The following is a 15,525-nucleotide window of genomic DNA, read 5'->3' as shown; positions in this document are numbered from 1 at the left end:
GGTGGTTTAAATCCCTTTGTCGACAATTTGAACATAAAATGGGAGGAAACGGAGACACAAATGCAATACATCAGGTGAAAAAATCTTCGTAAAATTACATAAGCGGAAACAATACTTGAATAAATTCCTCTACAAGTATCCGAATTATATCTGTAAAGAATGCGCACCGAAAACGTCAGATGTGTGCGTTTAAATCATAACGCGAAGAGTGCAACGCGCGATGTTCGTCGCTTAACCGAGTTTTGACACGATGCGACCTATTTCCGCGAGAAAAAGAAAAATTGCTAGTCCAATTTAGAAAAAGTGGGGTCGGCGGACGCGGAAGTAGAAGTAGAGCTGAAAATCGTAGCAATTTTTCACACCCCGCCGGATTCTACTCGTTGACAGACCACTGCATTTCCAGCGCGCATGGAACGTTAACATAAAATGCACGATTATCGGAATGTTCCTTATTTTTGTCCTACGCATTTAAATTATAAGCGTTTTTCATATATTTTTTCTTCTTTTTTATACGTCGATAACAAATAGTGTAATAGAAAAATAATATTTGATCTAAGAGCGTTTTGGAGTAATTAAAAATATGTTATAATATAAAATAGATATAGAAAAAAACACTTGCACAATGACATATTAAATTTTAATAATTTTTCACATGTATCATTTTTTTCTTTCGTATAATAATCGTTTCTAATAATTGAAAGAGACTTGCTACGTTACTAGAGTTCCATATTATATAGATAATAATACTTTTATAAAACATTATTCTTATCCGCTCAAGAAAGTTATTTAAAAGAGGCGTATCCCGGGGACAAATTGAGCCGACTTTTTGATAAACGTACTAGATAGAAGTACGATTGCGCGAGTAACATGTTACTTTGGTCCCTGTGTTCGATAAGAGAAACTATGAAACTACACAGAGACTTTTACGAAACTCCGTCCCCCTTTGATCGTGACGATTTACCCGTAAAATCGAGGCGTTCCTTTGGAGCGACAGAAAACAGAAGCCCCCTTTTCGATTCAAACGGTTTTCCCTAACGATATTGTTGAAGCTTAAATTGGTACGCTCTCTTCGAGTATACATATTCACACCGCGTCTTTAAAAACTCGCTCTACTTGACTCTGAATTTTAATATTTCTTTCGTACCTTGTTAAACTGTTGCATATATAATAATATATTATTTTTCAAGCAGTATTTTGCACACGTCTACGTGTATTTTACTTTGTTATTATTTGCAGCACAAAAAATATTATTTCAAACATAATACGCAGAAAGTTCTCATATTTTTAATATTTTTCATAACTGAAGACAGTTATTTTTAACTAAAAATAAAGGAAAAGATGATATTATGGACCGAGATAACTTCGTAGGAATTAAATCTAAAAATTAAAAATTTAATATCTTTTACTTGTAGTTAATAAAAAAAAAAAGATAATTGATTCTAATAAAAAAATAACGGCATGCTTTACTTAATGATCAATATTATCTGACATATTTGCCGTTACATAATTGCCAATTATAGTAGTAACTTTTTGGGGATTAAAAATTCGGGGGCTAAATGGCACGTTTGGCGGCAAATAAAAATCGGCAGTCGGTGTTTCTTTATATTTCGATGATAAATCTAGGCTATTAGTATCGTTAACGCCATTAACAGCGCGCGATACACCACGAGGGGATGGCCGTAAAGGACGCTTCCTTCACACCTGCCGTGTCCCAAGCGACACGTTTACCGTCCCCCTTGTTGCGTTACATTCACACTTGCAGCCCTTCTAGAGACAGAAAGCTTTCCTAGCGCGCAAGCACATTAACGCTTTGCTACGCGCAACAACACATCGAGCTTGCGGTACTTGGCTTTTACTATCGCATAACGTACACTTACATACACCCAACAATGATAAACATACATAATTGTGTTTGGGAAAGTGTAAATGGATCGTGGTTGAGTAAACTGCGTGTCTACGGGGTGGTCCGAAACTTACGCGCGAATGGAAGTTCTAAGGAGAGAAATTAAATGAGTAATCTCTAGATAAAAAAAAAATGCAACTTTCTCTAATAAACAGATATGATCTAGCGATTTTATATCAAACTCTTTACTTCTAATAGGTCTTGTCGTACCGAGCAATCCGTTTAAATATGCATGACAGATTTCTTTCGCGGGCGATATTCCGAATGTCCATCGTGTTCTGCAATTCGCGTATGAAAACCTGCTGAAATTCCTTTTCGAGAACGACGGAGAGACGGGTGTGGCTTTAAGGTGCCTGGCAGTTTCGGAACAGCCTGTACGTGTGTACACTGAGTGCGTATAAGTGTGATTTTGTGTACCTTACGAAATATATGTATATTACGTGCGAACGTGTGCATGTGCGAGCATGAACTGCGTGTACAACGCTTGGTTGCAATCACGGCGCGATGCATCCTTTTTTAATCCTCTCGCCGTGTCGCCGTTATCCACAGAAAAGTATCACAGAGCTTGCTGTGCAACAAAATTTACCGACTTCCAGATTAAGTTCTAAGATTTAAATAAAATTCTTTCCCAAGTAAAGATTTTTTAAATCTTCTTCGTCGTATAAATTTAACGAGAGCAAGGATATGTTTAAATTAAGTCGTCGTGCTTGACTAGCATATTCTTTGATAAATGTGAATCTTCTCTTAACAAAAGTTTGATTAAATGTCGGTTCATTTAAAACTGTTTAATTTTTTTAATTTTCCAAATTTATTAAAAAATGTAATGGCAAAGTTTGATTTAAAAATTAATTTCAGGTCACTTTATACATAGACTGATAATATTCTTTATGTGATCATAGTTTGGAAAAAATAAAAAAGATGATAGGAACATAACTCAACCACATTTGTCAGAGAAATAAAATAATATTATTTTTGTATATGTACTTGCGCTCAGTTATCTTGATGCAAAGTCAAGTCTCTTCTGATTGCATCGCGGAAAATGCATTTTTGATGTGACGCGCAATGTATATCCATATGCACGTGTGTGTATATATATGTGATGTGTGTCATGCGCGTGTGTACGTATGTGTGTGTATTATATTTTTGTACGAAGTGAAAGCGCGGAACGTACAAAGGCGCCGACGCCTCTATGGAAAATCGAGCCCCCATGGAAAAGGTATAAAATTCGTGCGCACTATTCGAAAAGGAATAACGGCGTCAATCGCCGCTTTCAATATATATGTCTTAATTTTTTGCTTCCCTCTTTCTCTCTCTTTCTTCCTTTCGTTTATATTTCACGTTGTCCATAACACACAGTCCGTTATATGATCGGATTGAGAGAATTCCGTCCAAGAGGCGTGAAAGCCATTTTTTACAAAGACCATTTCTTGCAATCGTCTTTTTACAGACGTTTATCGATAGGAACGATAAATGATTACGTTCGCCTCTCCTAGTTTCGACCTTTCCGTAAAAAAAGAAAAATGCTTGACATGAACGCGATTACAGTAATGTAAAAGCTCTTTCTTCTTTTTGCCTGATAATCTTTTCTTAGATTAGCGCAACCCCTTCTCCCTCCCACCTAAAATAGTCTCTGATTCACGTGCGCTTACTGATAATGGGAATTGTATTGGACGCGCTATTGATGATTACAATTTAAATTCTACTTGATATTTTACCTCCCGTTCTTAGATGCATGATAAATCGACAAAATAATAGACATTAAAATCGAAGCATACACTATTTTATTCTCAGATCTTGCAAAGTTATTAAATTGAGTTTAACACTTTTTTTTTGTCCAAAAAAGAAAATGTTAATTCTTCTTTAATAAAAGCTATTTAACGTGCGCTATTTTTTTCAATATATTTATCACCAAAAATATAATACAAGTAATAATACAAGTCACATCTTTTAATATAATATAAATAAAAGATTTAATTTGTAACTGTTGCCCTTAAGCTATACTTTCTTTTCTATTTTTCTATGATTATAAAATAATTCTCGTGAGGCAAAAAAGCTATGTATTTTAATTAAATAAAACTTCTGAAAATGCAGATTTTATTAGAGACACGAAAAAACTTTTTTTAAAATAGTACATTCACATAGAAACTAGAAAAAGAACATTTTATATGTATAATTATGAGCTTTCTCTGAAATTATGAAAAAGCCTTACAATGTTTTAAATTAACAACACAATATAGCAAATATTTTTTAATAATTAAATAAAGATATATAACTATAAAATAAAGATCTTGAAGTTTCACATTACATAGAAGAAAGTTTTGTAATCAGCATAATGTAATTTTAAAGTTCTCTCTCTTCTCTTCATTATTTCGTTATTACCAAACCAGTCCATAAGTTTTGGAATTTAGAAAATAAATAAAATACACATACATAACTTATTATTTAATTAATAATATGCATTTTCTTGTTGTCAATAATTATTTGGCGATACTTTTATTCTATTTATGTCACAAATCGATCACGATAAAAACATTTATGTAATAAATATATATATATGTATAATATAAATTCTTATGTACGAACTGATCTGGGACATTTCTCAAAAGATTAAAAGCTATTTAACGTGCGCTATTTTTTTCAATATATTTATCACCAAAAATATAATACAAGTAATAATACAAGTTACATCTTTTAATATAATATAAATAAAAGATTTAATTTGTAACTGTTGCCCTTAAGCTATACTTTCTTTTCTATTTTTCTATGATTATAAAATAATTCTCGTGAGGCAAAAAAGCTATGTATTTTAATTAAATAAAACTTCTGAAAATGCAGATTTTATTAGAGACACGAAAAAACTTTTTTTAAAATAGTACATCCACATAGAAACTAGAAAAAGAACATTTTATATGTATAATTATGAGCTTTCTCTGAAATTATGAAAAAGCCTTACAATGTTTTAAATTAACAACACAATATAGCAAATCTTTTTTAATAATTAAATAAAGATATATAACTATAAAATAAAGAACTTGAAGTTTCACATTACATAGAAGAAAGTTTTGTAATCAGCATAATGTAATTTTAAAGTTCTCTCTCTTCTCTTCATTATTTCGTTATTACCAAACCAGTCCATAAGTTTTGGAATTTAGAAAATAAATAAAATACACATACATAACTTATTATTTAATTAATAATATGCATTTTCTTGTTGTCAATAATTATTTGGCGATACTTTTATTCTATTTATGTCACAAATCGATCACGATAAAAACATTTATGTAATAAATATATATATGTATAATATAAATTCTTATATACGAACTGATCTGGGACATTTCTCAAAAGATCAAATATCTTTTCAAGCAAATGGTTTAGCGTCAGAACAGAATCAATTTCTTTATTTCTGTGAGAAGAAAATCGGACCCACTTTTTCAAAGAAATATCCGTATCCCTGATCCAGAATCCCTATTCTATGTTGTCAAATGGACGCAAGTGTTTATCTGACGTACAGTTTGATCATACATTCTAATGTGCTTATAGGATTTCACGGCGAACGCGTGCGATCGACGTATCGCGAGCCTGATGGCGTGTAAGGTCGATAGGATTGATAGTCGATGACGCGTCGCGTCGCGTCTCGTCGGATCCGGTAAATATCTGGAAAGCACTCTGACCCGGTCACGTTGACACGAACCACTCAACAAGTCAACGACTCGCCGCCCTCGCCGCGCTGTTAAGTTAAAGCCGCGCGAAAGCGCTATACTTTCCCCTAAGGGCCCCTTAAAGGGGATGCGACCTTTCCGCGTGCCCGCCCTGATAGCTCCCCCCCCCCTTCCTCCGTTTTCCGCGATGAATACCCTGCCGCTTGTGAAAGCCTATTCGAATGGAACAACTTTTGACGGCGATACAAGTTAGCGATCAATCGCCGCTACTGTTTCATTTCGAATCGGAGTGGAGTTGTAAAAGTGCTCGTAAAAAATATCAAACGAAAGAACCAAACGATATAAAAACGTCACGTTTCTCGGTCTTTATAGGAATTGATAAAAAATATTGCGCAAAATGCAGTTTACGATATTGATCGGGGAACTGTCAAAAGCGATTCTTTTCCTTGAATTGGTTAAAATCAAGTTTAATGTTATTTATTGTGATATTATAAATTCAATTTAGTTTAATGTTTAATACAGTTATCCTCGATTTGACTGCCGTTTTCGCAAGTATATTTATGTCAAAACTTATGCTATAATTCTTTGTGTTTTAATTTTAGTACGTGATATAATCTCTCATCATTTTAATAATATGCAAAATATTTAAAAACACTTTTTTGTAAGTAATTGCACTTGGGATTATGGATACTGAAATAATAAATACGTATAATCGATACGCAAAGTGTATAAAAAAGCAAAAGAAAGATATATATATAAAGCGAGCGTAATAAATATGCACAAACATATATGCATGAATATGCATACATATTGAAAGCAACATTTTTAGCGGTGTACTCTGGAAAAACATCGTTTTTTGCAAGCAAATTTTATGTTAAATTCTATGCTAGAAAGTTGTTACACTATCTAATTCATTTATTTAAAATCTTGTGCATGTCTTCGATAAATACTGTAAACTGCATATAATTCCGATATAATGTTATTTATTTAACGAGATATTTAAAACGGCTATTAAATTAACAATGTTTTATAAAAAAGTCGATTATAAATTCATTAAAAAAATCCGTGAGCAGAAAAATATCCTTTGCCTAGCCAGGATATTTTTTGTTTCGTTTGTTCATTGTAAGTATAACAGAACTTCCGGTCTAATCAGATTTGGATCAAATGATATTGTCGCGTATTGGAAAATAAATTATTGCGGAAAGTCTTAATCAACGTGATGTGAACGCGTATAACCCGGCTTCACTTATCAATTTGATGTTGACATCGGTCATCCCGACATTGCGCGCTGTTATCACGTTATGCTGCTAGAAATATAATTTTTCAATGCACACAAAGCAAATTATCACAGTCCGTTGATTACAAAGTTACAACGAATGTTAAATCGGATTATCAAATCAGATGATTTTGATCCCGCTTGTATCGCTTAAATCCTTTATATCGATAACCGATAGATATAAATAGAAAAATCAATAAATAATCAATCAACGAAACTGCTGTTAAATACTTTTTTGCTAATTATATCCTTCTGTAATAATATTTCTCGACAACATTTATGTATGTGATTTTTATTTATCGCACAAACTCTTCTCTCATAATTTTTCTATATATACTGTAAAGCTTGATTCTATAAATATAAAAACATTTATCCCGAGGTCGTAATTCACTTTTTCAAATTTTGATACTCTCAACATTTACATTTCACTCTTGTTACCACGATTTTATAATCACAGTTATAAAATGATTCCATTATTTCACAGAGAGTTGCGTTTATTTCTGATCCGCACGATCTCGCTTCGATTGAGAGAGCGAGCGGAAACTGAACGCCATTTGCAGGGCTCGAAGGAATCCAGGAAATTGAATTATTATCGTCTGTCCGTTCTGAAGCTCGCGTGCGTCCGATTCGGATGACTGATCCGGCAATAACTCGCGCAAGAATTGTGCGTTTCCACGGACAATCGACGTCGCAGTAGAGCGGATAAATATCGGAACCGCCGAGAATCATTCGGCCGCGATATCTGACCGGTCGAGCGAAACGCGCGGTTCATTCGCATGTCCCTTTTTTTTTCTGTGAACGCGCAAAACCAACGTAGGACGCGGGTTAACTGACATAATCGAGTTGCGGTGATCATTGGTAGCGCAATAAAGTTATACAGGATGTTTCGTTCGCAATTCTTTTCATCGACAAATTTTTTTCTGTTCTCCGAATAAAGTACATACGTCACACCGATTTTCTCATGCTCTAAATATTTTTATAATTAACAATTAAACTAAAGTTTGCATGTAACAGAGAGACGTCGTCGTATATTCTAATCATTATTGAGCGTATCGAACCAACCCGGCATCGTGCGCTATTAATGGCATCATTATAGAACGAGCGCCCAAATTATTCGCTCATAGGTCACACGGGTGAAGTAGCGCGCTGACCCCGTATCCACGATTTTATTTATGCAACGCGCAAATTGTTCGATACTACGCCACTGCTAATTACCCGGGTCTCTAATTTATCGAACAAAGACGTCGATAAAATTGCTGCGCGTTTCGAACAGGAATATATGTCAATCGAGAAAGAGAGTCTGGTTTCACACACATCCCGGGAAAGTGTTACGATAACGAAGTATCGCTGGGATCAGAACATTGGAGGTAAACCGTCATGATTTATCAGCGTATCAGATCGCGACCGCAGAGCAAGCATCCGATATCCATTCCACGGCTTGAGCTTTATATTATGTATCATCTCTCTGATAACCGTAGATGAGACCGAAAGCCAGTTTGGTTGACGTAGATATAGACAGGAATGAACGCACAGAAGCCACCGTGCACGTATAACGGAATATCGATCCGCCCTTTATCGCCGCAATAAAACACGCCGACAGGAGAAACGCCAGTAGAAGAGCCGGAAAGTCAAATTATCTCGCGTCGCGCGACTGGAATCGCCGGACTGATAGAGCGCAAATAGAGCTGTATTCTGTACATACAAATATTTCTTGTAAACTTTTTCTCTCTCGCGATCTTTGTGGAATATATATTTCTCTAGAATTGATTTTTTGACAAGAGTGTCTAAATGATCGAAATATATAGTTTGCGCGTCAGAGAAATTTTGAAAGAAAATCATAGAAAGATGTACATTACGGGTTTTCCGGAGTCGAAATTAAACGCCGTTATCGAGATAAAAATTTCCATCCATTACACGAGGCTCTATCGGTCCTGTGAGAGAAACCTGTAGTGATTTGTCCTACAGAATGTAACACTTTTCTGTTTAATCCTATTGGCAAGACTAACAAGCGATGCACCGTTGCAAAAAGGCAAAAATTTCGCGACAAAAAGTTTTAACGACGTACCGTGGAAAGCGCGTACGATTTTATGGATAAACCGTAGATATTTTGATGACGAAAACATACGTGTAAAATGTAACTAAGTTGGCTGTATTACATATCAGTATGCGTATAATGTGATATCGTTGATATTAATACCTATAGTCTTTTTGAAAAGATTTGATTTGTAAGTACGATAAAGTCGCAAGTGTATGCGTTGCGATATAAAATAATCTTACATGTGTGTTGATCGACTTTGTACAGAGCGACTAGAAGAAAATAAGAAAAATTTATACGTGTTGTAGATGAAAATATGTGTTTCTTAGATGTGTACATTAAAGAGAAAAAAATCGATATAACCATTACTAAAACTGCTGTTTGAAACAAGAAACATGGGAAAAAATTTTTTATATGAAGAAAATTCAACGTGCCAATCTCGACTGAAAAGGAACTTTAGCGCTTGCGTTTTAGTTGACCAAAAGACACCGAGTCTGCTTTGGTGCTAAGTGGCTTTTAATATTACATCTCTCGTAGAATGCAATAAAAATTACTTTTTTAAGAGAGAGACATTTTACCTCAGGTCGTATTCCTTTCGCTGGGACACGAGAGTTTTAATTGCGAACGAGAAATTCGAAAAGCACCGCGTTGCGCGACTGACGGCTCTTTACCATATCGATCGCGTCTCGATCGTCCTACTTTTCTCGCATGTCCGCCGGTTTAGTCTAGACGGATAAATTGCGTTGTCGACATGCGTTTAATTGCACGCTCATCGGATCGGTTTGGTCAAATTTAGAATCGAATCTATACTATACAATTGATAAAATAACAGATTGCTTTTGGAATGTTTGTTTAATAGAATGTAAAACTAAATAGCGGATATTGGAGAGAAATCCGTTATTCCATATATATTTTGATTTAGAAAATATTATAAATTTTATTTCTCACTACTTCGCGTTCATTTCTCAATTACGTTCTTTCGCGAAAACGTGCCGTTGATTTCCTTCACGGATTTGACTGTATTTTATAACATACAATTATTATGAATTAATAAAGCTGAATAGAAGGCTGACGAGAGTGCATCATAAAGTAAGTTGCATTCCTGGATAAATATAAAACAACAAAACCTCAATATATAGCGATTTAAAATAAACAATATATAATCGTTGAAAGATAGATTAAAATTGTAAAAAAATTGCGCCAATAATTTATGATATTTTATTGTTTTCTATTTATACGAGGAAGCGCGCAACTACCTTCTTCATTTACTTTGTATATTAGTCAATTTAGCAATGATAAGTGGACGAGCGTAGATAGAGTGACAATCTGTGCGACTGTCATTAGTCATAGAGGAAACAGAGTGTCTCTGCAGTGGCACACGGGTGCATGTGGCTAACATGTCTCTCGTTTCGTGTGTCATGGTGTTTCGAGATTCTTGTCGCGAGATTTTATACCTTTCCCACGTGTATCGAGTAGTGTCTTGTAAAGAAAACAGGCTAGAGAAACAAACGATTATAGAATCCACGGCCGGCGTTATCGATCAATCTCGTGTGACCGCGTCTTTATAACGATCTCTAAAAATCCGGCTGCTGAATAAATATCGATGAATGAAATGAGATGACTAACCGGAAGCGAATATTCGCTCTCTTCGGCGTGGATCGTGACCGAGACATCCTTCGACGTATAGCTCTTTTTGTTTACTTGTCGAAGCGAGGATCAAAGAGATTATTACATCTCTTTTATGTGCAATGTAATTTTTACAATATCTTATTCGCATGGCAAACATGATAAATTACTCGCGGATTTTTATACTGCACAAATTTTTTATATATTTATGAAATTGATATATTTATGACACATATGGATTCGCAAACTTGTCAAAATTTAACCAAAAGAAAATCGCTAGAAAATGAGAAGTTGAATGAAACCGATTCTCTGAAAAATGTCATCGGAGAATAAAACTTAATCAATACGCGATGTTTGCTCTCATTGGAAACACGATCGACTATTTTCATGTCATTTGCTACGATTATCGCGTCTTTTTCCGATCATCGAAATTAATCCGCAGTGCAACAGGATATACCGCTTAACAAACGTCGACGCGGCGATTCCATCCGACATGCAACGGTAAATCTCTCGAATCGTTTGTACGCGCACTCCATTACAGTCTGACATCGTGGACACCGGATAAGCTCGTCGATCCTCGCCTAGACAGCAAACACGAGCCGCATTGACGGATGCGTCTAGGTAGCTCGCGAGCTCGTCCGATTTCTCGGACGCATCGTAGAACGATATGAGAACGAGCCGACCGCGCGTCGTATCACGATGGAGAATGATGGTCGATAAAATAACACTGCAGTCCACACCACGTAACAATATCCAAATATACGTACGTATGTATATCTATAGGGTGCCCCGTATATTCTTCTTTTATTTACGAATTTCTCGACCAATTTGGAGTTGATCTCCTCAAAGATATAAATCGAAACATCGTTAATGAATTTTTAATTATCGAAAACGTACGAATTATCATGCATCGTGCAAATAAGTAACAAAAGCATTTATTCTTCGTTCAGTCTCAAGAGTTTCAGTTTGAAATTTAAAAGCTAAACAAATTAAAAGAACATATAGATCGACTTGAAAAATTGGTAAAGAAATCCAATGATCGGGAAGTGCGGAGTATCCGGCGCACCCTGTATACATGCGTAGAAATAGACGGATGAATATATAATATAAATATACGTAAATATATGTATCACGTGACGTCCAAGACTAGCGCATCGCAGGAACGATTACGGGTGTCGAGGAAGGCATTCTTTGACAATGAGAACACAAAATGAAAAACGAGCTAAAGGATAACGTTAGAGTAGACCGATGATGAGCAAATATTCTCGAGACTAAATGCTTGGCGACTGCGTTTCTCGTGCTCGTTGCGTTGTGGTAGTGCGGCACGACACCTTAAAGCCGTCATAGGTCCAGGAGCCTAACTTCAAAACACAGGTCTGTACGTCGTACGGAAAGAACTCAACGTCGATGGAGCAGGAAGATTTATATACAGCTGGCGGTTGCCACACGACCAATCCCGAATAGTAGACCGTGGCCTTAGTCATCAGTGTCACCTCGTAGTTCCCATCGGCGCTGGAATCACCGAAGAAACGAGCCGAGCGTGATCACGATGGGCTCGGAGAGAAGGTCTCCGGATGCTGCCGCCTCTCTCTCTCTCTCTCTCTCTCTCTATCTCTATCTCATTCTTCTTCATTTGAGCGGTTTCATGTATATCGACGGACGCATTCACACGGTTATCATGGTACATCCGCCAAAAACCGATACCTTGAACGACTCGCGAAAATCCGATAGTTTCAAAAATTTATACAGATCTTTTTTATCTCGACAATTATAATAATGACAATTATATACTATAATTATGCTTTTAATAAAACTGAAAATCACACGACGTTTCTTTTGAGGCAAGATTTTAATCAGAATGAATAATAACGTTGATCTCTTTATTGTTTTGGAAGAATACTCGATTTTATATATATATATAAAATCGCGATACTTTTCGTCTCGATCTATCATTGTTCTAGTATGACAATTCACTGTCCGCGCGACAACGTTACGTCGGGGACTATGTGGCAGCATCCGTCTTTTGGGGTGAGATTCCCGGCATTTCTCTGGTTCTCCCTCTCGATCGATTGGAGACCTACGCGGCGAGCCGATCGTTTGTGATCTAATCTACGCTTAAGATCTACCAGCTGATTGCCATCCCGGAGACGCATCCCGCACGAGGCCGTGACGGATCCGCGTCTCGGGCATTCGGGGGCTCGATAGGTTGTTCGGGGCATGAGGGGTTGAGGGTTAGGGTAGTGGTGGATGGTAGGTCATGGGGGTCGCGACTTAACGGCTACCATGCGAATTTACCTTAAAGCCGTCATAGGTCCACGAACCGAACTTGAGGACGCAGGTCTGCTCGTCGAATGGGAAGTACTCCACGTCGATCTCGCACGATGATTTATATATGGCGGGCGGCTTCCACTCGACCAATCCTTGATGGTAGATCGTGGCCTTCGTGGCCAAGGTCACCTCGAAGTTGCCGTCCGCGCTGCGAGCGAGCACATTAGTGGTTCTGGGCGCTGCGGCGGTCGAGCTTACTTTGTACTTCCGATTCGATACCAAGCCCTCTTTTTTTCTTTTTTTTTTTTTAAATTTATTTCTGTGTCGTGTATACGTGTGTGTATGTGTTTTACGAGTGCAATTACGATATCGTAAGTAAGAGGCAGACAGAGATCTTACGTATTGGACCGTAGCAAATCTGATAATTTCTCCGAAAACTGTTTGATCAATAATTGAGGAGAAAATAAATAATAAAAGTGATATTTTCGCGGTATCGAGGCATAAATGAAAATGATATTTCCACAACTTTAATCCGAATACAAGAATAATTTGAGTCGCGAAGCACTCGCTAAATCGGATCAGATTATCGCACCATTACGCGGCAGGCTCTTATTTCGATCCTCTAAGCTCAAAGACTGCGACATATCAATAATCCGGCTTTAACTGGCTAATAGTGATTCTCGTTATTTCTTTTTTGATTATTATCCTATTCATAATTTAGATAAAAATAAAAAATTTACTATCTAGATATTTGCGTATCTGTGCTTTCTTTTAATTTATATTTTGTATCTCGTATAGTATCGATTAATGGGACATAATAAAAAGACGAGTTTTTTTTTTAATTTAAAACTTATGCAATTTCCAAGGAAACAGCTCTGGTAAAAGAACAACTTTAGAGAAAAATAACAATTCTAAGGGATTATGTCCATCATCGAATTATGAACATTTCACATAACGATCGCCAATTCTATACTGAAATGGGATAACCTAACAACGTTTCTAAGCTGGAGAAACTTATCAGCGAATGTTAGATCGTTATAGCACAGATATAGATATCTATCGATAGAGTTCCGTCGACTGTCGAGGGTCGAGGTATCGGCTACATGGGACTGCGAAGTGAACTAAGCGCGATGGTCGAGTTTCTGAAAGTCGGGGAGAGAATCCAGAGGTACTAAGTCATCGTAGATGATTGCGGTGTGTCGAGATTATTTTGTTATCGGCTCCCTTTCCTCCCTCGCAAACTATCTTCCGACCCGAAAGTTACGATCAAGACAGGAAATATAGTTTACCAGCAGTTGCTTAGAGAGTTGCCACGAATTATTGAGAAAGTGCAATTTTGCGCTGACTTAATTGAGATAATGTTGGCCTTGTCAATTGTCTTATCCAACTATACGTATCGAGCAATTGTTATCTTTATTTAATGTTTGCTCAAGTTCGCTGAAAATGACGTGATAAATTTATCTAACATATATATGCTTTAAATAAAATTTCTTACAATATAATATAATAAATTTTTTATACATATATGATGGCTCTTATTGAAAATAAATATAACGAAAGAAGCCGTTGTGTAATATTAAGTATTAATTTCATTAATGTAAATATAATAAAAGATATGATACGTCACAAATAAAATATCGTTTTTTTAAAGTTTGATGTGTATTTATAAAAATCTTATTTTTATAAATAACATTTTAAATTTTATTGGATTTTACCATTTTTATAGATACGAGCAATGATAAATTGCTTTGTTTTTATATAGCGCAACTTTTCAGTGATACGACTCCACGTAAAGACCGCCTCTCGATTGCATTGACCGATCGGCGAGATATTTCTCCGTCCCGAGTGTGTCGCCAAGCTTTTCATCGTATAACGTTTCGAAGAAACGAACTGCATTAATAATAATTCAACCTGCCTTGTCGAACAGTTTATTCTGCTGATTTATTCAATGCGCGCATGTAACTTTACTGAGTGTTTGACGTAAATAAATAAAAAAGCTGTGTTTATCCGTATAAAGTAAATAAATATATACGAATTGCGTTCTCCACTTTACGTTTGTTTAATCATGGTCTGAACATTCCAATCTTTCTTATGAATACACACGTGCTCATTTCACAGATATTAACCGAACTAGCACATAGGATTGCTATAAACAGAATCGGAAGATCTACTCGAGATGAAAATTTCAGTGCGCGATAAGTGCTAAAAGTTTCAAATCGATTTCCGCATAGATTTTATTTATTCTATTAATTATAAAGTATTTTTTATGTATTTTTATCCTTAGACATTCATATGTAATTTTAATTTAAATTTAGTTCGGTATTTTACAAAAGACTAGTTGCCGTTCTAATAATAGCATATAATACATTTTAAATTGTTTTCTGCTGCGGGATAAATGCATCTTGTCTGCGCGCGAGAATATATTTTCCTTCTCTCATCCTTTTTGTAGGCAGCATCGCAGATCTATGTGTAAATGCACAGATGCTTTCCTGTTCTACGTGTCTTGAATTTCGGTTGGAAAGCGCAGACGGACTATATGGCTTTGTACGACACGTGGTCCAGAATAGCGACGTGTCAAGAAAGAGATCGAGAGGCTCGTAAAGATTCCGCGAAACAATTCCTAATCGAGAGAGCCCATCTTTCGTCACAATCGCGTTACGATTATCGAGACGAGCATTGATTCTCGCGTGAGCATAAGTCCTTGAGCGATAAAGGGCCAATCGTCAGACATGATCTAACGAGATTACATTATTTC

General features: G+C 36.1%; 1 protein-coding gene across 4 annotated transcripts in view; it reads right to left on the bottom strand.

Annotated features, from left to right (window-relative positions):
- The window catches only part of LOC115241680 (acetylcholine receptor subunit alpha-like), a 159,389-nt gene that overhangs the window by 52,722 nt on the left and 91,142 nt on the right, over positions 1-15,525 (bottom strand). For 2 of the 4 annotated variants that reach the window (XM_029817554.1, XM_029817557.1), the window contains one exon: positions 12,798-12,978. The exons of the other annotated variants lie outside the window; for them this stretch is intronic. In XM_029817554.1, the coding sequence (XP_029673414.1) occupies positions 12,798-12,978 (181 nt within the window). The remainder of the gene's footprint in view (positions 1-12,797; positions 12,979-15,525) is intronic. 4 annotated transcript variants of the gene reach the window in all.

This window comes from Formica exsecta, unplaced genomic scaffold, assembly GCF_003651465.1.
Source record: "Formica exsecta isolate Colony F162 unplaced genomic scaffold, ASM365146v1 scaffold502, whole genome shotgun sequence".
In the NCBI taxonomy this organism is placed as follows: Eukaryota; Metazoa; Arthropoda; class Insecta; order Hymenoptera; family Formicidae; genus Formica; species Formica exsecta.
The sequence above is the reverse complement of the archived record's forward strand: the minus strand, read 5'-3'. Positions and strand labels throughout refer to the sequence as shown.